Genomic DNA, 22292 nt, shown 5'->3' with positions numbered 1-22292 from the left:
TGTAAATGAATAATTTTTATGGAAAGAATTTCGTGATCAACGTTTCTGAAAGTGTTAGATGTCAAACTTAAGAACTTTATTATTGTCCAATATTTTATTTATTTGTGCTTTAAACTTTTAAGTAGAAACTCGCTGTTACAAATGTATTTTTCTAAATTATTTTTCACTTTAATTTTACACTACGATTGTATTCGCCATTAATTTATATCCGAAAGAAGTTAAAAGAGTTACGGTGGTATTATTAATTATTAGTATTTTTAATAGCAAGCAAAATATTAAAGTGTTTGCGTTGCTTTGGTTGCGTAATTGAATTGAAGACAAAACACTGGCATATGTGGTCCAGGACGTATTCAATCATGGTGATAATGGTTCCGAACGCAAGAGTCGCTAACGCACACGTGCCGCACATGCACACTAGCATGGTCGGCATTAACTAAATGCTCTTTCAAAGAGTTTTTATTTTCCCCACATCAAGGCCGTTGATCGCCTGATTTTGGGGGGTTGATCTGGTGGGCCCCACCAGCCGATCACAATCCCCCACTTTCTGGACTGCATTGGCCCATAAATGTTATAGGACGGGGGCACGTGTCCATGTGAATAATTTTGGTGATGATTGCGCATAGTTTTCTGTACAGTAATCGTTGTTTAATCTCGATATTATTATTATTGTTTATATTTACTCCGTTACCCAACTATTTTTGTGTTAAACGAATGCATCAATTTTATTTTAGGTTTTAAAGATAAGGGCTAGTCAAAGCCCAAATTCTTTTTCTTGTCACTCACTTTTTTTTTTTTAAGATTTTAATCCGAATGAATAACTAAATAAAATTATTTGAAAATTATTCGTTACGTCCTTAAGAGCTAAATGAATGCATCAATTGATTGTTGTTTTCTGATCAATTTTTTTTTTAAATAAATAGTGGTCTTATGATATAAATATTGACTAATACACTTTTAAGAAATTAGATTAGAATGTTCATAGTTTTAAAATATTATGTTTTATTAAAAAATTGAAATTGATAAAAAAAAATTATTATTGAACTGCAAAGACTTCCATTCTCCTCCCATAATTGGATAGAGGTAGAATTTCTTTCTCACAATTATGAGTATAGATAGATATGTCCTCAAATATTAATAAATATAGATGATATGGGTTGAGTTATCATATAACGGATTTTTATTAGTTTCAATAGATTTATGATAATCTATATCAATAATTTATGGTTTTAACGATTATTTAAGTGTCAAAAATAAAAATTATGCAAGTGATATAACTCACTCTTGAAAATAGGTTTGAAAGAATAACAATCTAAAATATGAATTGTTAAAGAAGAGTACTTTAAGGTTTATATATAATGGTTGGATTGACGCTCTCAACAATATTGATTACATCGATTTTGAAACCCCGTGAAAACTCTTTTCACTTCTCAATTTAAAAAAAAATACATATATAGAACATCAATAGATTTCTTTGCAGCATTGTTAATAGAAATTGATTTATTGGTTATATTGTCATAAATGATAAGACTATATGTATCGAGAGTTTTATTATTAATTATTTTTTTTATAAAATTATATTTTTCGGAAATTTTTTTTACCAATGTGAGTGGTAGAGTCACCATTAGACCTAAAGTGTCAGTGGCGGGCAAATTAGTCGGATGCATACAAATTTGACAAAGAGCTTCGTTGAGGCCATCGCATTATTCAAATCCATGCGTGACGACTTTTGGTCAAATTCCCATCCAAAATAAAATTATAACAAACTATTATCGGTTTCACAATGTGATGATGAATTTCGATTGTAATTAGTACTTTTAAAATAACGACGGCCATAAATAAATAAATAAATAAATAAAAGCAAAACCTAATTCGCACACTAATAATATAAACAAACAATACAACCAAAAAAAGCCAAAAATAAAGGGTCCCATTTACATTAAAATAATTTTCTTTCAACTAATAATAATAATAATAATAAAACACAAAGTGTGTGTGGGCAGAAGTAAAACTAAAAGCCAAGCTTCTGTCTGTGTGTGTGTGTGTGTGTGTGTGAGAGAGAGAGAGCATTTTCACCCGCATTTGCTTTGCTTGCTTCTTTTTTTTTGTTTTTAAAAAAAATTGGCAAATTTTCAATTCAATTTCAAATGAAGAAATTCCAACACAACCGCTAAATTTCTAAACCTTCGTATACGGTGGGTTCCGTGATTTTCTCTCTCTTTTTAATTTATATATATATATATATATTTATTTATTTATTGTAATAATGAATTAAAAAAACTAAAAAGGGTATAGTATTTATTTATTTTGGGATCTGTAACTGTGGCCCTAATAAATCTCCTTTTGCGAATCCGAAATTTTTGCTTTTGATATTCTGTTCTGTAAATGATAGGTAAAAATTTTGTCTAGAGGGATTGTTTTTAAAGAATTATGAGCAAAGAGAAGCCACCTGAGCCCCTTGATTTCTTTATCTGGACTGTTGAGGTAAACTTCATTCTCTCTTTTGATTTTTGTTCTTTTTAATTCGAAATCGTTTGCTTAATTATTTTGGATCTCCTTTTGTTGAATTGGATCTCGTCTGATGCCATTTATCTGTTTGTCCAGTTGTTTTTTTTTTTTTTTCATTTGGTAATTATTGAATTTGTGAAATAGGAAGTGCGATATTGACTGGGCTGTCAGTTTTAAATGAATTGGTGAGTTGATTATTGGTTGAGTAAAAAAATTAATTGGGGAAAAAAAAAATTTTAGCAGCGGGCTTTTGACGGAAGATATTGGGTTTTCTTATCCTAAATTGACTGTCTAGTGAAGGACGATTTTTGCTGGTTTGGGTAGAAATGATCGCCTGTGTATTGGTTGATGATTTGAGTCTCTCTTGGTAACAATGGCTTTTTGCTTGTGGTTTAAATTGTTGAATGCTAATGATGAGGATGATCAAGAAATGCGATAAGTGTAGAAGGTTTGTGTGTGTGTGAGGCTATGCAATTCGAGAAGAAAGGGTGGGTAGTTGTGTCAAATCATTTCTTTCCTGCTCAGATATCATCTGGGTCTGAGTTCAGTTTCAATTATCCTTTGTTACGAAATATGCAACACAAGTTGTGAAGTTTGGTCACAGAATATATTCATCTTAGCAATCTTTTGTTTGTGAGAGAGTACTGCATGCCTGGGAGGGAAGTTTTGGTCGCACTATAACAGCTACTGCAAAGAGATTCTGTTACGAGTACCAGTATACGGTTATGTTTATAAGGTAGTCTTGAATCTTCTGGCGATGTATTTGAGTATTAAGGTAAGAAACAGTTCTTGATGGTACTTTTAAGATGCTTTAGGGCTCTTGTTTAGCTAGATACGATCATAAAACCAGTCTTAAGATATTATGTCACCCATTACTGGTCAATTGTAGGATATATGGAATTTATTACTTGTGGACAGGACAATTCTTAAAGGAGAACAGAGAAGGCTAATGTTATCTGCTTGATTGGTCGTATTTATGTGCTCATAGCATGGATTTTATTAATGATGGACAAAATTGTGATTTGCCTTGTTCATAAGTTCTCCGGGTGCTAAGGACATGGTGTGATTAAACATGGAAATAACAATTATCATTACTTAGCAGCCTGTCTTTTGAAGAAAGAATTACATGAAATAATTTGACGAGCATTAATAGTGGGAATGGACTTGGAAACCTAACTTATTGAAATTACTCGAATACATTTACTTTGTGCTGATGAAAAGACTTTTTGATGCATTGACCTTTTTGGTTTATGGAAGAAAACAAAAAAGTGTGAATATTTGGTTTAATGACATGCCTCATGCATTGACCTTGCTGTCTTTTCAGGATGTTGGTTTATGGTTGGAAGAGATAAATCTGGGTGGCTATCGTCAGATCTTCAAAGAGAATGGTGTCAATGGTGAATACTTGGAGGGCATGTCAATGTTCACGACTGAACAGATTCTTCGGTTTATAAGACGGTGCCATATGAAGTGGGGCGACTTCATTACATTGTGTAAGGAACTCAGACGAATAAAAGGTTGCCCTCTCTCTCTCTCTCTCTGTCTTTCTTCCTGTGGAAAAAGTTCTGGCCAATTATGCATATGAAGTTAACATTATGTTTGAGAGAATGTTTAATCAACTTGCATATTAGATTATTTGAAATAGGGGCTATTTTTGGCTAGTGATGAGTCTTATGGTCATTACATTGGTAACAAGTAATTTATAAAATATGTTCATATCAATTCAAGCTGTTTGAACAAATGATAGAGAATAGTTGAGAAAAAGATTGCCTTTCTTGAATGAAATGAAGTTGGATTTATGCGATATTGGAGAGAGTAGTGCCATACTTTCTTCTATAAATTTTAATGTTTTGATCATGTTTGTTTGCGCAGAAGACTATCATCTTGTGTACTTGTTAACTAGATAGCTTTTCTCTCATTTGTTATTGTATTTTGGGCATTTTACATTATCATTGTTGACACCCAAATACATTTTTAGTGGCTTGTCTAAAAGGGGAGCAAAAAGTTCGCCGGCCTTGGTGGGCTCCGTCTTGCCTCTCTGTAGTATTTGTGAAGGTGGCAAAGCGAAACAGACAGTCGCGAGTTGTTTCCTTGAAGCTGGAACCATGATACAAAATCTGCCTTATGTGTATGTATATCTAGTTTTGTTTTTGTTTAGGAAACAGAGTAGGAAACAAAAACTCAATGTTTGTCTTAAATCTGGCAAGGTGTTGTCTATAGTTCTTCTTTGGAGAACTCTCTTACTTAAAGCACGAATACAAAAGCCCTTTTATATGTTCTGGTCTCGTTGATTTGGTGGTTGTATCAATTGTCTCATATCTGTGAGCAAAATACAATCAATGTCATATAAAGAAATGCTAATAGTTTGGATCACTCGTGAAGAAATTCACATGCAGAACGGTTATAGCTTGTACTTTCCTCTCATGAAATATTTTTATCAGCTGCTTGACTGAGATTAATTTTGTCATTTGTTTAGGGCTCATGATATGTAGTATTTTCCGGATTCAAAATAATAACAAGTACTTCTACTCTATCTTTGAAGTAGCGTCATATATTTCATGTTGCTGTAAAGGGAATGTTTATGATGCCGCTGGCCACAACATGTTTCAGGAAATCAATTTGATGCTTTTTCTTATCTCCAGAAATTTGACCGCAAAAAAGTGTACGCTGTTTCTATCGTTTTTAGTAGGCTTGAAATAAATTTCCAAAGCCCTTTTTTTTCACCCCCTAAAATAACAATTGTATATTTGTATTTATAAAATTAAAAATATATATTTGATTCCCAGAAAGTAAATGATCATTATTCATTCATTAACTGTGATGAGCAAAATTCGATTATTTTTTAAGTCCTACAACGTACAAGAAAGCTTTAAAAAGGAAGAGAGAAAAAAGAAAAAGAAAAAAAAAAGAGGCGTTTAAAGCTAATTACATAAGATCCACATTTAATCGAGCGGCTAAGGCTTGGGCTTAAAAGTGCAATCCACCACTCATCGCCTGAGCTCGATCTCAGTGGATCTCTACTCTCTCTCTCTCTCTCTCTCACAATCAAATGCAATTCAAATTTCCTCCCACTTCGCTATTCGCATTCAGAGTCAGTGGCTGGCTCGTGCTGTCGTGCTTACTACTCACTGGCAAAACAACACATAAACCCTAAACCTCAAGAAGCCAAAAAATAATAATAATAACAATAATAAAATAATAAAATGTTCTCTCCAGGAACAAAGAGAGCAAATTTGAGCCGGCGAAAAGAGCGAAATCAAGTGGATTCACATTCACCGGTAACTCCACTCGCCGAGAATCGTAAATCTCAACACGACATCACTTCGATCGCCAACCGGCCCAGCACCGGCACTCCTGCTCCTTGGGCTCCACGCTTATCTGTTCTCGCCAGGTATCGTCATTGCATTTCACCACTAGAAATGTAAATTGCTCCCATTTTTGTTTCAATTTTAATTTTCCGTTTCGTTATTTTTTATGCTAAATTTCCGAGTAATGTTAGTTAATGTTCGTACCATTTATTGTTTATACGATTGTCTGAGGTGATGCAACTTTTAATGAAGTTGTTGTGGAATGAAATCACTAACCGTCAAGTATAAGCGGGGATAGCCAACCAATAAACATTTTGCTAAATACTGTCACAACTTTAAGCCTAAGCTTAGGACAGTTAAATGTTATGTTTGTAACTGTTGTATTTCTACTTAGCTTCTATCAGTTGAAAGTGTTTGGTAAACATTTATATGTTTTTAGTTGGCAAGCACCTACTTATATTTGATAGTTAGTGATTTCGTTCTACAGGAGTTGTGGATTAAAAGTGACAAAACCTCAGTTCCTAACATATCTCTGGTGTAACATATGTTTTGGGGCTAGTTTTTAATACTTTGTGATGTTTTTTTTTTTTTTTCATTTTCTTTTTTGGTCCCTAGAATTCCACCTGCAGGCAAAAGTGAGAAAGGCGATGTGGTAGATCCTATTAAGCCTGTATTTATTGGAGAGTTTCCCCAAGTCGTTCGTGATGAACAGACCAGCATTCTTCGCAAGCACATTCCTGGTCAGTTCAATTGGCTCCAGTGACAAGTCTCTCTTTGCTACTATTTATTTGGAGAAGATTATTACAAACTCTTTTAATTTCTTTTTTGGCAGGTGATGCTTGTATATCTGGTGGAATAGATAGGGAAATGTGTCTTTCCTGGATTATCTGTGGAAGCAGACTCTTTATTTGGAATTACTTGTCGTCTGCAGCGTTAAACAATTGCGTTGCTCTGGAGATCCCTTCGAATGTTTTGGATCAGGGACATACTGGTAGAAATTCTTATCATGGTAGTCATTGGTTGCTTAGTGTTGTTAATTGGGATAGCACCTCAGTGCCAACAAATAAAGTTGCACGACATTGGAACTCTGCTGGAATTGTATTGTGTAACCAAAAAACCGGAGCTCTTGTATTCTGGCCTAATATTCGTGAAAGTGTAAATAATCCGGTTATCAGTCTTGTATCATCTGATGAATCAGAGGTTACTTCTTCGCCTGTTGATGGGAAGACTACCCCTAATGGTCAGTGGCATGGGAACAGGGTCAGGAGTAGTTTGATTGTATCAGGTACTTTTAACTCCATGATTGCTTCTGCGGTTCCTGGTACTCAACAGTCTTGTGTTGCCCTAACAAGTAGTTCAAGTGGTGAGCTTTGGCTGTTTTACTGCAGCCCTGCTGGTATCCACCGTAGCAAAGTATATCATGAGTTGGCTGGTGCATCATCTCAGAGCAGTGATGGTGGGCAACTTGCAGGGAGCAAGGGTTATCCAAGGTCACTAACCTGGGGTTACTCTCTGTCTTCTTCTAAGGAACCCAACTGGCAGTTCTTGTTGCTGACTGATCATGAGATACAGTGCTTCAATATTAAACTTTTCCCTGACTTGAATGTGTCAAAGCTCTGGTCTCATGAAATCGTTGGCACCGATGGTGATTTGGGTATAAAAAAGGATTTGGCTGGTCAGAAGAGAATCTGGCCTCTGGATGTGCAAGTAGACAATCACGGTAAAGTGATTACGATTCTTGTTGCCACTTTCTGTAAGGATCGTGTCAGCAGTTCAAGTTACACACAGTATTCTCTGCTGGCCATGCAATATAAATCTGGGGTAAACATCTACTCTGATATTCATGAAAGAGTCTTAGAGAAAAAAGCTCCTATCCAAGTGATAATTCCAAAGGCAAGAGTAGAAGAGGAGGACTTCTTATTCTCAATGAGGCTTAGGGTCGGGGGAAAGCCTCCAGGATCAGCAATCATACTTTCTGGTGACGGAACAGCAACAGTCTCGCATTATTATAGGAACTCTACTCGACTATATCAGTTTGACCTGCCTTATGATGCCGGAAAAGTTCTTGATGCTTCAGTTCTTCCTTCATCAGATGATGGTGAAGATGGTGCATGGGTTGTGCTAACCGAGAAAGCGGGAATATGGGCAATACCAGAAAAGGCTGTTGTAATTGGTGGAGTTGAACCACCTGAGCGAAGCTTGTCACGGAAAGGAAGCTCCAATGAAGGATCAGTACCTGAAGAGAGAAGAAACTTTATGTTGGCAGGTCCTAGAAGAGTTAGCTCTGATGCTTGGGATGCTAGAGATAGACAAAAGGCTGTTTCAACTGGGGTTGCACGTCGATCAGCCCAAGATGAAGAATCAGAGGCCTTACTTGGTCATCTTTTTCATGATTTTCTGTTATCTGGGCAGGTTGATGGTTCATTTGAAAAGCTTCAAAACTCTGGGGCATTTGAAAGAGATGGAGAAACAAGTGTTTTTGTCCGGACTAGCAAAGCCATTGTGGCCACCTTGGCTAAACACTGGACAACAACTAGAGGTGCTGAGATTTTGTCAATGGTATCCAGTCAGCTCAAGGATAAGCAGCAGAAGCATGAAAAGTTTCTGCAGTTTCTAGCTTTGTCCAAGTGTCATGAGGAGTTATGTGCTAGACAGAGTACGATCTACTGCCATTTGACTTGCAGTGCTTATTCAGATTTGGAATTTTTTTTCCCACCTTACATGAAGTGTGTCAGAGCATGAAATCTTGTTACTGTTATTTTGTGAAAATGGAAGAGATCTTCCATCTGCGTCCCCTTAAATTTCTTGCAGAACATGTAACAATTCATGACATTGCATGATTACACTTTTTTTTAGGGGAAAAAAAACTTAAGGTGTTTCAAGATGAGTAAATTTGTTTTTCGTGCTAACAGGACATTCTTTGCAAATCATCTTGGAGCATGGTGAAAAGCTTGCTGGAATGATTCAACTCAGGGAACTGCAAAGTATGATTAGCCAGAACCGTACAGAGATTCAAATTTCAGGTGCCCTGTGGGATCTTATTCAAGTAGTTGGTGAAAGAGCTCGCCGTAATACTGTGCTTCTGATGGACAGAGACAATGCTGAAGTCTTCTACAGTAAGGTTTCTGATCTTGAAGAGGTATTTTATTGCTTAGACAAACAACTGCAGTATGTAATTAGTGTAGAACAGCCACATGGGGTTCAGATCCAGAGAACATGTGAACTCTCAAATGTATGTGTTACTATAGTTCGCACGGCCATGCACTATAGAAATGAGCATCGCATGTGGTATCCACCACCTGAAGGTTTAACACCTTGGTCTTCTCAATATGTTGTACGTAATGGGCTGTGGAGCATTGCTGCTTTCATTCTCCAGCTGCTAAACGAAAGTCCTGGACTTGATATGTCTGCAAAATCAGATGTGTGTGCTCATCTAGAAGCACTCTGTGAAGTTTTACTGGAAGCATATAGTGGGGCTATCACAGCAACAGTTGAGCGTGGAGAAGAGCACAAAGGTCTGTTGAATGAGTATTGGAATAGACGGGATTCACTTCTTGACTCCCTTTATCAACAAGTCAGAGGCTCTTTGGGATTTCGTTACCAGGTCAACACATTTTCAGGTCATTTTTTTCCTTGTTTTAAACCTGCTGGTGGATATTTATGCATTCTTAAACTGATTGTTTTTCCAGGATTTGGATGAAATTGTTGAAGATAAAGATGTAGAAATGCTCAGAAAGCTTTCTTCAAGTTTGCTGTCTATTGCAAAACGGCATGAAGGCTACAAAACTATGTGGAAAATATGTTGTGACCTTAATGATTCAGAAATGCTGAGAAATCTTATGGTATGATGTGTTTGTTCACTCTTGCATGCTTTCTATTTCTTTTAGTCCATTTTCTAGAGCATCTGCAGTGATCGTTCTTGTGTGAGAAAGAGAAATTTTCTCATCTATCATTTGTCCATGATTTATGGCATGATTATCTGTTAAGAAGTTGCCCTCTACTTCTTAAAAATAATTAATAATATGTAAGTGAACTTGGTATCATGTGTTGGAGTTTGGATGGTATCATATGGCGGATGGATATTTTCTCATTCTTATAGGTTTTCATGCATTGATACATGTGCAGAACTACGTACTTTGTAAATATTGTCTTTTCTTATTGTTTTGGTTGTCATATCAGCAAACCTTACACAACTGTGTCAGTTTATATTTCCTTTTCTTTACTTTGTAGATATCATTGATGCAAGTTTTAACTTTGGTGTTTCCTTATCTTAATCGAGGCTTATGTGGTTATAACGTAAATGATTTATTACACAGCATGAGAGCATGGGGCCTAAGGGAGGCTTCTGTCAGTTTGTATTTAAAGAACTATATGAGAAGAGGCAATTTTCCAAGATTTTAAGGCTTGGTGAGGAGTTCCAAGAAGAGCTATCTGTTTTTCTGAAGTATCACCGTCATCTTCTTTGGCTTCATGAAATGTTTCTTCATCAGTTTTCCTCAGCATCAGAAACTCTTCATGTTTTAGCTCTCTCTGAAAATGAGAGCTCTATTTCATCAGCTGAAGATGGGGAAGCCGCTGACCATGTGATTCATGAACCAACATTGGCGGACAGAAAGCGCCTGTTGAACCTTGCAAAGATAGCTGTCATCGCTGGTAAGACTACTCTTTAATTCTCTGTATGTATATGTTGGCCTCATCTTGTTCTATTTTGGTTAAATTGATCAAGTTTTAAATTTCTTAAATGTGAGGCCATTTTGTACATATCGTTAAGCAAGTTTGATGTGAGTGCGGGAGGAAAGGCTCGATTGCATCAGTATGTAACTGTTCAAGAAACCAAGGTCCATCTCTGTCTCAAACATGAACGGGTGTAAGTTTTAACTGAATAATAGGCTGAAATCAGTGGCACTACTCTAGTGACCACACAAAGACTTAACCTCTATGCTTACTTTTTTTAAACTGCCTGTAGCACCAGGTATGGTAGCTCTATATGTACTATTGGGCTGTAAATATCATAAACAATCTGATTTTTGACCACCAACTCTACAAATAACTGCTATTGCATCTATTGAGAATTGGACCTGCAGGATAAAACAATCCTCTTTATTACAAATTGACAATCTACTTCTAGGCCAGGGAGATGGTTGAAAGATTTCAGCAATTAATATTATTATTCCATCCATTTTCATATGCTGTTTTTGCTTGTAAGATAACTTTCTTTTCTTTTGTGTCTACATCGGCAATTTGTTACCAATTTTGTGTTTATCTTACTAATCCTTTTGTAAATGCCAGCGGGTAAGGATGCTGATTCTGGAGCAAAAGTAAACCGCATCGAAGCTGATTTGAAAATTTTAAAATTGCAGGTCTGATGCAAACTTTTGATCTAAGGACATTTAATGAATATTGGCATGTTGTTGAATACAATTCACTTTTCATGGTTTATTTTCAAAATCACTGTTTTGTCCGTAGTTCTTTTCTACAACTACTGTTCATGGAGAAACACTGAAATCCATTTCAATCCTCTGCTAGTTTTTCCTGACACGCATCTGTTAAAAGTTTTTGCTTCCCTATTTATTTTATCAGCATGTTTGTTCGCCGTAAGTCCCAACTTCTTTATCTCTTGCAGGAAGAAATCATGAAAGTTGTGGCTGCTGATGAAGTGAAGCAATATGTTGGAGGACCACTCCTTCGCCCAGAGGAATTAGTCGAGCTCTGCCTTAAAAGTGAAAACCCTGAGCTTTCGCTGCTGGCTTTTGATGTGTTTGCATGGACAAGCTCATCATTTCGAAAGAGCCATAGACACCTTCTGGAGGATTGCTGGAAGAATGCTGCAAATCAGGATGACTGGGGCCAACTTTACCAAGCATCAATAGACGAAGGATGGAGTGATGAGGAAACATTGCAACAACTGAGAGACACATTGCTGTTCCAAGCATCAAATAGGTGTTATGGACCCAATGCAGAAACTATTGACGAAGGATTTGAAGAAGTGTTGCCACTGCGAGAAGGAGACTCAGAGGATCAGATTTTGAATGATTCAAGTTCTTCTGTAGAAGCGATATTGAAGCAGCATAAGGATTTTCCATTTGCTGGCAAGCTAATGCTGACCGCTGTCATGCTAGGCAGTGTACAGGATGATGTCAAAGTTGATGACAGTCCTTCCCCAATGGAATAACATTGATTTTGAATGGTACACACTCACCAGTTTTCCTATATTACTCTTGTTAAAACTTGTAAAATTGTGCTGAGATTTAGTAGCTCAGCATGTTTTGCCGTCTTAGAGACTTGTAAATATTTTCTATAATGGTGAATTAACCCAACTGATCCTCTCACAGATGATGATAACTTTACAGCAGGACTTCAAATTTGACCATGACAGATTTAAAGACTGTCTCGTCACAGCAGGTGCGCTTCATTTTTAATTGTGTAGTTTACCTATGGAGTCTTTATCCAGTGTGCGCATTCCTACGTATCAAAAATATGGATATGATGTACAAAAAGAAATCAAGAAATCAAAATTGTGTCCGGATTGATATACTATCTAAATTGAGACCGAGATGCAGAGCGTTGTTTAGGCCCTAGATGCAATAGTGCTAAACTATAACGGGTGAATGCTTGTTTAGTTCTTATATTTTGAGTTAAGTGTTCGTTTAATTTTTAGATTTGAAAAAAAATAGCTTATGACATTCTTGTTGTTAATGTACTACACCTTTATCCTTTATTTTTATTTTCTTTTATAGTAATGTTGTTGCAAAAATATTTTTGGGTTGTTGATAAAAAGAAAAAAATGATAATTTATCAAATTAACTTTAAAAGTAACATAAAAAATTGTATAATTTTTTTATATTATTAATTTATTTTTAGAATTAATTTTGTAAATGAATTTTTTATAAAATAATTACTAGTAAGATTATTGCACATGTTTAAAAAAACATTAGTTCTTTCACATTGATGTTTATTGGTTAATTTGTTAATAAATAATTATTAGTTAATTTGTTAATTAATTTTTTTATAGATAAATTAATTAATATCAATAATATTATTGGAAATGTATTATTATAAAAGAAAAAAAATAAGGGTAAGAATATGATATATTTAATTATAGGAATGTTTTGAGTTATTCTTTAAAATATAAGCACTAAGTAAATTCTTAAGCCAAAATAAAAACCAAACCAGTATTCACTAGCTATGACTAAACCGCGTCGGTTTAACCTTGAATTTGTATTTTCAAGCTTGCGAAAGGCCGCATTTGGTAGCTAGGTGTGTCTTTTGACCTTGAGCATTTTTCTTTTCTAGAACACTTTCCATTAATTAATCTAAATAGGACATGGGAAAGGAAAAGTTGTTAGTGGCATGAGTATTGTGTATTGATTTCACCGCACCGTACGAGGCTAAAGGGGTTCATTTGTAGTTTTGTACGCATGAATACGACTTTTTTTTTTGGTTTTCAAAGTCCCTTTTTGTACCATTTTTCCCCCTCAAGAATTACCTGGCTATTATTACTTGCTAAGCGTATACGCGCCCACGTTGTGGAAAAAGTGTAGCTGTTGACGCAAAAGCGTTTTAAGAGCCGAGGCGGGTCATCTCTTCTCTCTTGCAACTTGCTAGACTTTTGGTGCCTAAAACTAAAATACCCTATAAAATTTAACGTAAGCCTAATGTTAAGCCTCATTACAATATGAATTTTTTTTTTTTTTTTTCTAATCAATCTTAATCCAAAAAAATCAGACGTCATTGCATTAAGATTAAATTCTTACGTTCTGCTCTTATCAAAAAACGCGGCATGTGCGACGTACGCGGAAGGGAGGCCGGCTATATAGATAACATCTATTAACGCCCAACAATTCCGTGCCTTATATTTTGATTGAAAAAGCATTTGCGGGCAAGTGCTTTTAACACATCAGTTGTTACTTGGTAACTTCAACTGCCTTTCAATGTATCTTCTGCTTTCAGTTCTAGAAAGAACCTAGCTTCTTTCAATAATTAGCATAATGCAGGTGCTTCTCCTCGTCGCTGCTCGCTTCACTAAAAAAGGAAACCTTTTTTTTTTCTTGCCAATCATCAGACTTTTCCAGCCTTTCTCCATAAGTGAAAAGAAAAATTCGTGAAGCTGTCAAATCACTCGACTCAACCATCATTGGCTGAAACTTGAATTGGACTCTTGGTAGTTTCTGTTTCTGGTTCTCGTTTTGTCTCTTTTACTCCCTCCGCAGCTGCTTGGATTAAAAAACATGTTTCGCACAAACACCAACAATCAAAGTTGTGACAGCAATGGCAATGCTCTCGGCGCTGGCTTGCTCGTCACTGCCTCCGCCACCACTACCGCAACCACCACCAGTTCTACCTCCCCGTCTCACAAGTATGCCCGTCTCTGGCGCCGGAGCATAACTGTGGGCATTATTGTTTCTCTGAAGAAAACAACTTGTTTCCCCGGACAAGATTTACTGCCATCACCAACGTCTTCATCACCCCTACTTGTAAATCAAGAAAACGACTCAGATTCTCTGCAGCAGGAACCCTCAAACACTGACAGTGCCGTTCCCGAAAATGGCTTCATCAACGTTGTCTCAAAAGCCTGCAACAGTTTTTCCAGAAGATCTTTCAAGGATCAAGGAGCTTCAAGTTCGACTACAAGTTATGCTCCTGTGCCAACATCATCTGTTGAACAGGGACTCTGTAGAAACCTGTCCACTCAATCTCGACATGCCATTGACATTCCGTCCGAGATTGTGGAGGAAGAAAAGAGTGAAGACCGGATACTTCCTGACCTTCTTGACCGGATTGTGAAAGCGAGGAACCTGAATTTGCTTAAGGAAATTGGTGGTCCTGAAAAAGTTGCGTCAGCCTTTGGTTCCCACTTGGAGCATGGAATCCAGGGTGACCAATTGCCACAGCCGCAGATTTGGAACACAATCAAACCAAATCATGCAAGAGAGTTTTTCTTGTTCTTACTCAAGGCTAGCAACAATTTCAACATTCTCCTCCTGTTAGTTGCGGCTGCCCTGTCATTTGTCACCGGAACCATAGAGCAGGGGCCTAAAGACGGGTGGCATGATGGGGCTGCTATACTGATTGCAGTTTTTGTGCTTCTTACTTTTCCGGCAGTAACCAATTTTCGCCGAGCAAGAAAGCTGGAGAAGAAGCAATGGGAGGAGAAAAACAAATTGGAAGTGAAAGTTGTAAGAAGCGGGAGAGAACAACTCATTGCCGTATCCAATCTGCTAAAGGGCGATGTAGTGCGGTTGGCGAAGGGGGATCGAGTTCCTGGTGATGGCTTGGTTGTGAACAGCGATGGTTTAATGTTGGATGATGTGCTAAACTCCGAAATTGATCCTGATCGAAACCCCTTCCTGTTCTCTGGTTCAAAGGTGATGGAGGGGCATGGTACTATGCTCCTGATATCAGTTGGGGGGAACATAGCATCTGGCCAGGTGCTGAGATCAGTGAGCCAGGATCCTAACGAGAAGACGCTGCTAGAAGCTCAGACGGAAAAACCCAACGCTTATATGGAGAATCTTTCTCTTGCTGTCACTGTGCTAATTGCTCTTGTGGCACTTATACGCTTATTGTGGAGGAAACACAGTGGCGATGATCATGAATTGCCTGAACTGAAGGGAAATGTTTCGGTGGGGACGGTGATGAAGATCTTTGAGAGGTTTTTGTTAAAACCTCAAGGAAAAATTAGCATTTTGGTAAGCGCCCTTACTGTGGTAGCGATAGCAGTACAGCATGGCATGCCGTTTGTGATTACAGTTTCCCTCTTTTTCTGGAATGACAAACTGTTGATAAATCATCATGCAAAACCTCAGAATTTATCAGCCGGTGCCACGATGGGTATTGCTTCAGTTATCTGCATTGATGTGACTGGTGGTCTCGTGTGTAACCGTGTAGATGTTAGCAAATTTTGTATTGGTGAAAAGGATGTGAACAATGATGTGGCCTCTGAAATCAACCAAGCAGTTCTTCAAGCTCTTGAGCGAGGAATTGGAGCATCGGTACTTGTGCCTGAGATTTCTCTCTGGCCAACGACCGATTGGCTGGTTTCTTGGGCAAAATCAAGGAGTTTGAATGTGGAGTTTGTGGATCAGAATCTTTCCGTCCTAGAGCATAGAAAATTGAGCTCTAATAACAAAGTTTGTGGGGTTCTGGTGAAGATTAATGGTGGTGATGAAGATAAAATTATGCATATGCACTGGAGTGGAACTGCATCAACAATACTGAACATGTGTTCATACTACTATGATAGCGAGGGGAAAAGTTTTGAAATCAAAGGTGAGAAAAGAAGATTTCAGAAATTGATCAAAGATATGGAGGACAGTGGTCTCAGACCCATAGCATTTGCTTGTGGTCAAACAGAGGTTTCGGAAATTAAAGAAAATGGGTTACACTTGCTGGCATTGGCGGGTCTGAGAGAAGAGATCAAATCAACAGTTGAAGCTCTCAGAAATGCTGGTGTACGAATAATATTGGTGTCAGAGGATGAACTTTTAGCAGTCACAGAAGTAGCATGCGAACTTGGAAATTTTAGGCCGGAGTCTAATGATATAGCACTTGAAGGTGAACAATTCCGAGAACTGAATTCCACTGAAAGGATGGCCAAATTGGATTCAATGACTTTAATGGGCAGTTGCCTAGCTGATGACAAGCTTCTTCTTGTTCAGAGCGTGAAAGAAAAAGGTCATGTTGTTGCCTTCTTTGGAGGGTCATCAACCAGAGATACTCCAGCTTTAAAAGAAGCCGATGTAGGGATCACTGAGGAGAATAAGTGCACTGAAATGGCCAGAGAGTGCTCTGACATTGTAATATCAGCTGTTGGTTCATTGCTTCCAATTTTGAAGCTAGGCAGGTGTGCTTACTGCAACATTCAGAAGTTCACTAAACTTCAGCTGACTGGATGTGCCTCTGGCTTGCTTATAACCTTGGTCACAACATTGATTTTGGAGGAATCCCCTATAACATCAATTCAGTTGATTTGGGTATACAGCATTATGTATATGCTGGGTGGCCTCATTATGAGAATGGAGTTCAAAGACCAGGAACCCGTCACCAATCCACCGGCTAGGAGGACCAAGTCACTTCTTGACAAAGTGATGTGGAAACACACAGCAGTTCAAGTTCTATGCCAGGTTGGTGTCTTCCTGATCTTTCAGTTTGCAGGGCAGGTCATCCCTGGCATGAACAGAGACATTCGAAAAGCAATGACCTTCAATAGCTTCACACTCTGCCAGGTTTTCAATCAGTTCGATGCCATGCGCCTACTAAAGAAGGCGGTGCTACCAGTTGTCCTAAAAAAATTTAACGTTCTCATGGTTTTCCTGATTGTTATAGCTGCGCAAGTACTGGTGGTTGAGTTTGCAACAAGCCTAGCTGGTTACCAGAGGTTGAATGGGATGCAGTGGGGCATCTGTTTCATTTTAGCTGTACTGCCATGGGGTATTCATCGTGCTGTAAACTTCATTGCAGATTCATTCTTAGACCGGTCCTTGTCTGGTATTTTAAGGCTAGAGTTCTCAAGGAGGCAGCAGCATCGGCCATATGTTTCGTTTCTGAGTATCCCCTTTTCAATGTTCCTTTACATCTCTATATCTCACTATTACAACCCAGATAATTCCTTCACTTTTCGCTAGGTTATAGCAGAACAGAGTAGAAGAGGCCACATAGCCTTGAAAGTAAACCAGAATCATCGTCTTGTTTGATGCTGCTATGTTAATAGTCCCACTTCATTGATCATGTATCGGAGAAGCCTGCCTTTCCTAGCTAGTTGGGCTTTCTCGACGTTGTAAATAAATAAACAGTAATAAATTTTTTGTTTATTCCAATGATGCTACTGGCTCTTTCCATATTAAGCAATTCCCATTTGGACTTCAGTAACATATGGGAAACGTAAGATATGCAAAGAGATGTACTATTGAATGGCTTTGAAAGTACTCAATAATTATCTCATCCTTTGAATTTATGAGCTAATATTTAAAAAACCTAGATATGTTGAAAAATTATGTGATAAGTTAAAGGACACACCAGATTTTTCAATGGATCAATTTTCTGGCATTGAGCTACCAGCCAATTTTACATACGATTATCTTGTGGCCACTATTCTCTGTTGAAGACATGGCGCCCACAAGATCTTTCAAATCCCACGTGGCATAAATCCAACCTCTTTATAATCAGAAAAAATCTACATGGAAATCCACATCCATTACCACAACCAATTAGATGCTGCTGACGTGTAGATTTCCTAATCCACAACATCTCCCCATTTCCGATATAACCCATCTCACACTAAGCTCCTAAACATATTCAGAGTGCGAAAAGAAGCTTCAGCAACAAAAGGAAAAGCTTTCGCATAAGAACATATGGCAACCTCTGCTATCCAACAATCAGCATTTGCTGGCCAGACCGCCTTGAGGCAATCCAATGAGTTTGTCCGCAAGGTTGGAGTTGCTGACGGTGGCCGTATCACCATGAGGAGGACTGTCAAATCCACTCCCCAGAGCATCTGGTAACTACATTTTACACATTCTTAGTTGCTAAGCTTGCTTGTGTTATTGCTTCTTTATCAAGCGTGGCATGCATGTTTGATTTTGGTTACCGATATGCCATTAGTTTTCAGCTTATGTAAAAATAAATAAAGAGATCAGACATAACTTCAATTTAAAACAAAAAGCTCTAGGCGCAAGAAAAATTGTAATTCTAGCGTAAGCAGTCTCAAGTATCTGATCAAAGAAACCTGTAATCGACAAACAGGTACGGCCCAGACCGCCCAAAGTACTTGGGACCATTCTCTGAGCAAACACCATCATACTTGACTGGTGAGTTCCCTGGTGACTATGGCTGGGATACCGCTGGTTTATCAGCAGACCCCGAGACATTTGCTAAGAACCGTGAGCTAGAGGTGATCCACAGCAGATGGGCAATGCTTGGAGCTCTTGGCTGCGTCTTCCCTGAAATCCTCTCCAAGAATGGAGTGAAGTTCGGCGAAGCAGTTTGGTTCAAGGCTGGCGCTCAAATCTTCTCTGAAGGTGGCCTTGACTATCTTGGCAACCCCAACCTCATTCATGCTCAGAGCATTTTGGCTATCTGGGCCTGCCAGGTTGTGCTCATGGGTTTTGTTGAAGGATACAGAATTGGTGGCGGTCCTCTTGGTGAAGGACTTGACCCACTTTACCCTGGTGGTGCTTTTGACCCACTTGGTTTGGCTGATGACCCCGATCAATTTGCTGAGTTGAAGGTCAAGGAGCTCAAGAATGGCCGTCTGGCTATGTTCTCCATGTTTGGATTCTTTGTTCAGGCTATTGTCACTGGGAAGGGTCCAATTGAGAACCTCTACGACCACATTGCTGATCCTGTGGCCAACAATGCCTGGGCTTATGCCACTAACTTTGTTCCCGGAAAGTGAAGAAACTCATGACTTGATGGTGTCTGTTTCATCTGTAACATTATTCTATCTATCGTATGTGCTTTTGTGGAAAACTCTGTCATGGACTTACTAGTAGCTCTGTAATGTTACCATTAGAAATGCTATGCTCCTGATCTTTTATTTCCATCAGAATTTCAGAAGTTGATTTAGAATTTAAAGTGTTGATTGATACTTCGGAGACAACTGGAAACTGAAACATCTTTAGACTAAATGCATGCTAAAACAAATTAATCAGAGTCTTCATACTTGAGAAGACACCAGAGACTCACCAAAAGTCCTTGCAGGAGCAAGATCCATTTTTGAAATGATGGAAACGGCTATTATCTCTTACAATAATTTCACGATTATAAATACCAGAAAGGAGTTTTGTTACAGAATGACAATCATTGCAAACACGAAGGTTCTTCACTATGCGAATAGGACTTCTGGATTTGACATTAATAAGACCAAATGCAATAGCCAACCTCTCACTATGGTTTTCCAATTCTGCTTCCTTCTCCTTTTGATCTTCAATACACAATAGAACTTGAGTCGTGTCTGGAACATGCCCTGCAGCTTTCAATTTGTTTCTCATTTCACTCAACTTGGAATGTATCTCATCTGTTTGGGGATGAGACTTATCACCCACAACAAACTCATGAAGCACACCTCTATGCTCAATGGAACTGGAACCAGGGTCTTTTCTGAATCCTCTCTTCTTCATCATTTCTCTGACCTCTGAAACTTTGTCCCACTGACCAGCTGCAGCATATATATTAGAAAGGACAACATAGCATCCAATAGTGTCTGGAGCTACCTTAATCAAATTGTTAGCCGCATATTCACCAATATCCTTATTTCCATGGTTCCTTGCTCCACTAAGTAAACTCATCCAAATGACAAAGTTTGGTCTCATAGGCATACTCCCAATGGTACTTTTTGCCTCTTCAAGATATCCAGTTCGACATAAAATGTCCACCAAGCAACCATAGTGTTCAATTGTTGGCTCAATTCCATAATCATTGATCATCATATTAAAATACCGGTGACCATCATTGACCAAACCTGCATGACTACAAGCATTCAAAACCCCAATAAAGGTTATAGCAATAGGCTTCATTCCCATTCTACACATTTTATTAAATAGGTAAAGAGCTTGTGTAGCCATCCCATGCATTCCCAAGCCTACAATCATCGCAGTCCAATGTCCTACCTTCTTCTTGGAAATAGCTCGAAAAACTGTGAGAGCACTTTCTATGCTCCCGCACTTGGAATACATTTGTATCAACAATGTACCAAGCACACCGTCTACAACAAATCCATTTTTAACAATGTAAGAATGCATCCATCTTCCTTTATTAAGAACAGCTAATCCAGCAACGGCCGAGAGAGCACTAACTAACGTAGCATCATTAGGCAAAACATCACCTCTTAACATGGTCTCAAAGAATTCCAAAGCCTCCATAAACCTTCCATTCAACTCATAACCAGCTATCATCGAATTCCAAGTGATTAAATCCCTAATTTCCATGTCATTAAACAATTCACATGCTGAATCAACATCCCCTGCCTTCATATACCCATTAATCATCGCATTCCATGAAACCAAGTTCCTATTTGGCATCCTATAAAAAATCTCTCTAGCAATCTCAACTTTCCCACATTTAGAAAACCCATCAACCAAACAAGTCCAAGAAAACAAATCCCTCTCAGGCATTTCATCAAACAGCTTCATCGCAACCTCGACCTCACCCTTTTTTACATACCCGTCGATCAAACAATTCCAGGACACCAAATCCTTATCATCCAACACGTCAAAAACTCTCCTCCCCAGGTCAATCTCACCAAATTTAGCATACATACTAACCAAACTACTCAACACAAACTTATCAAACCCAAACCCAAGTTTGAAAACTAACCCATGAATTTGCTTCCCTTCTTTAATAGCACCTAATCTAGCAGCACCCTTGATCACACAAGGCAAAGTGAAATTATCAGGCAACAAAAACCGATGAAGCAAATCACAAAACAGAGTTAAAGCTTCGTGGGATCGTTGGTTAAAGACGTAGCACTTGATGAGAAGGTTGTAGAGAACCAACGAGGGATGTTGAAGAACTCGATCAAAAATGGATCGAGCATAGTGAAGGTTATTGATATGAGGGTCGACGTAAAGAGAGAGAAGGCGAGAAGAGATTCCGGAGTGATAAATGAGGTTGGTCTTGACGGAAAGGGCGTGGAGTTGTTGGGTTTCTTTGTGAGTGCTTGAGAATTTGAGAATATTCCAGTGAAGACGAGAGGGTAAATGCTTCTGGAGAGCATGAATTGGCGATGAGTGTTGCAGCGTTTGCGTTTGCATGGGCGCGCGCTCTTTGCGCAGCGTAGGAGCTGCGGAGCAAGTACAATGAGATCTATCAGAGTCTCAGAACACAGATACTAACAGTAGTTTAGAGATTCACATTTATACAGTTTATAGGGTCCAATGGAGTAGTTTTCTAACAGTTATGTTTGATTGGCAATGAGTTCTAATCTTGGTGAGAATTAGAAATTTAAATTTTATCCAGCTCTGCCTTTTTAAAAAATTAGTTACAAAAAATAGATGTCTTCAACACAATATAGATCCTCGAAAGGATCTCGAAGACCCACCAAAGCATGAAAGCCAAGCAAGATCTTTCGGAAAATAGATTTCCATTCCAAGAGTGCATAAACCAAATGGATAAGCTCACACTAACTTAATCTAATTCGGAATTTTCTTTGGAGGGTATGATAAAGGAATTGAAATGGAATAATAAAAGGTTGAGAATTCGAAAATCTGCGCAGTTGTGGGAAGAGAATTTGTTAATTAATATTATTAGCGCTGGCCAGTGCGTTGTTGGTGACTATTTGAATCAACTCATATAGCTCAAGATTCACAATATCTGCAGTCTGTAAATTAATTTTAGTATGCCGATTTGATTTCGGATGGTCTTTGTTTAACACTTGCGGTGTGTTTACTTCGTAGAATGAGAATTGCGTGGAATAGAAATTGACTGAAATGGGAATGAGGAATGAAAATAAGAATGAGATTTTAATGTTTAATTGACAAACAT

The 22292-nt window shown here is 38.1% G+C and overlaps 5 protein-coding genes across 12 annotated transcripts; 4 read left to right on the top strand and 1 right to left on the bottom strand.

Annotated features, from left to right (window-relative positions):
* Window positions 1-2006: 2006 nt before the first annotated feature.
* On the top strand, window positions 2007-4878 carry LOC102609355 (uncharacterized). Of its 2 annotated transcripts, XM_006469443.4 has the most exons (4): window positions 2007-2192; window positions 2390-2481; window positions 3830-4022; window positions 4484-4878. In XM_006469443.4, exons 2-4 carry the CDS (start codon window positions 2428-2430, stop codon window positions 4612-4614), a joined length of 378 nt encoding a protein of 125 aa, XP_006469506.1. In that variant the 5' UTR covers window positions 2007-2192; window positions 2390-2427; the 3' UTR covers window positions 4615-4878. The 2 variants fall into 2 exon arrangements, with proteins under 2 accessions (XP_006469506.1, XP_015383022.1); XM_015527536.3 differs by lacking the exon at window positions 2007-2192 and having other exon boundaries at window positions 2292-2481.
* Window positions 4879-5567: 689 nt separating this feature from the next.
* Window positions 5568-12531, top strand: LOC102609623 (nuclear pore complex protein NUP133). 7 transcript variants are annotated; one of them, XR_008050901.1, is made up of 9 exons: window positions 5568-5896; window positions 6429-6553; window positions 6646-8469; window positions 8726-9417; window positions 9503-9655; window positions 10130-10466; window positions 10562-10651; window positions 11103-11173; window positions 11437-11514. XR_008050901.1 is itself a non-coding variant. In XM_006469444.4 (9 exons), the coding sequence occupies exons 1-8, from the start codon at window positions 5709-5711 to the stop codon at window positions 11983-11985; spliced, it is 3939 nt and encodes a 1312-aa protein (XP_006469507.1). In that variant the 5' UTR covers window positions 5573-5708; the 3' UTR covers window positions 11986-12000; window positions 12146-12531. The 7 variants fall into 7 exon arrangements, 2 of the variants coding, with proteins under 2 accessions (XP_052287834.1, XP_006469507.1); XR_008050904.1 differs by lacking the exon at window positions 11437-11514 and adding an exon at window positions 10942-11014 and having other exon boundaries at window positions 11103-11174; XR_008050903.1 differs by lacking the exon at window positions 11437-11514 and adding an exon at window positions 10942-11014 and having other exon boundaries at window positions 10562-10680; window positions 11103-11174.
* A 1510-nt stretch (window positions 12532-14041) lies between these two features.
* On the top strand, window positions 14042-17437 carry LOC107175731 (calcium-transporting ATPase 12, plasma membrane-type-like). Its single transcript, XM_015527462.1, has one exon. The coding sequence runs from the start codon at window positions 14042-14044 to the stop codon at window positions 17435-17437; it is 3396 nt and encodes a 1131-aa protein (XP_015382948.1).
* Window positions 17438-18093: 656 nt separating this feature from the next.
* LOC102610533 (chlorophyll a-b binding protein 151, chloroplastic) lies at window positions 18094-19353 on the top strand. Its single transcript, XM_006469447.3, has 2 exons — window positions 18094-18309; window positions 18555-19353. Exons 1-2 carry the CDS (start codon window positions 18164-18166, stop codon window positions 19204-19206), a joined length of 798 nt encoding a protein of 265 aa, XP_006469510.1. The 5' UTR covers window positions 18094-18163; the 3' UTR covers window positions 19207-19353.
* LOC102610229 (pentatricopeptide repeat-containing protein At1g08070, chloroplastic-like) lies at window positions 18998-22072 on the bottom strand. Its single transcript, XM_025095298.2, has one exon. It carries the CDS (start codon window positions 21560-21562, stop codon window positions 19493-19495), a length of 2070 nt encoding a protein of 689 aa, XP_024951066.1. The 5' UTR covers window positions 21563-22072; the 3' UTR covers window positions 18998-19492.
* Window positions 22073-22292: the final 220 nt, after the last annotated feature.

The sequence above is a fragment of the Citrus sinensis genome, chromosome 2, assembly GCF_022201045.2.
Source record: "Citrus sinensis cultivar Valencia sweet orange chromosome 2, DVS_A1.0, whole genome shotgun sequence".
Classification (NCBI taxonomy): domain Eukaryota; kingdom Viridiplantae; phylum Streptophyta; class Magnoliopsida; order Sapindales; family Rutaceae; genus Citrus; species Citrus sinensis.
The sequence above is the reverse complement of the archived record's forward strand: the minus strand, read 5'-3'. Positions and strand labels throughout refer to the sequence as shown.

What these genes read in the sequence shown, in the direction of transcription:
- LOC102609355 (XM_006469443.4), top strand. Translation starts at nt 2,428, where the DNA reads ATGAGCAAAGAGAAGCCACCTGAGCCCCTTGATTTCTTTATCTGGACT. An exon ending in TCTTTATCTGGACTGTTGAG is followed by an intron (nt 2,482 to 3,829) that starts GTAAACTTCATT and finishes CTGTCTTTTCAG; the next exon opens with GATGTTGGTTTATGGTTGGA. An exon ending in GGAACTCAGACGAATAAAAG is followed by an intron (nt 4,023 to 4,483) that starts GTTGCCCTCTCT and finishes ATACATTTTTAG; the next exon opens with TGGCTTGTCTAAAAGGGGAG.
- LOC102609623 (XM_052431874.1), top strand. Translation starts at nt 5,709, where the DNA reads ATGTTCTCTCCAGGAACAAAGAGAGCAAATTTGAGCCGGCGAAAAGAG. An exon ending in TCTTCGCAAGCACATTCCTG is followed by an intron (nt 6,554 to 6,645) that starts GTCAGTTCAATT and finishes CTTTTTTGGCAG; the next exon opens with GTGATGCTTGTATATCTGGT. An exon ending in AAATGCTGAGAAATCTTATG is followed by an intron (nt 9,656 to 10,129) that starts GTATGATGTGTT and finishes TTTATTACACAG; the next exon opens with CATGAGAGCATGGGGCCTAA.
- LOC107175731 (XM_015527462.1), top strand. Translation starts at nt 14,042, where the DNA reads ATGTTTCGCACAAACACCAACAATCAAAGTTGTGACAGCAATGGCAAT.
- LOC102610533 (XM_006469447.3), top strand. Translation starts at nt 18,164, where the DNA reads ATGGCAACCTCTGCTATCCAACAATCAGCATTTGCTGGCCAGACCGCC. An exon ending in TCCACTCCCCAGAGCATCTG is followed by an intron (nt 18,310 to 18,554) that starts GTAACTACATTT and finishes ATCGACAAACAG; the next exon opens with GTACGGCCCAGACCGCCCAA.
- LOC102610229 (XM_025095298.2), bottom strand. Translation starts at nt 21,562, where the DNA reads ATGCAAACGCAAACGCTGCAACACTCATCGCCAATTCATGCTCTCCAG.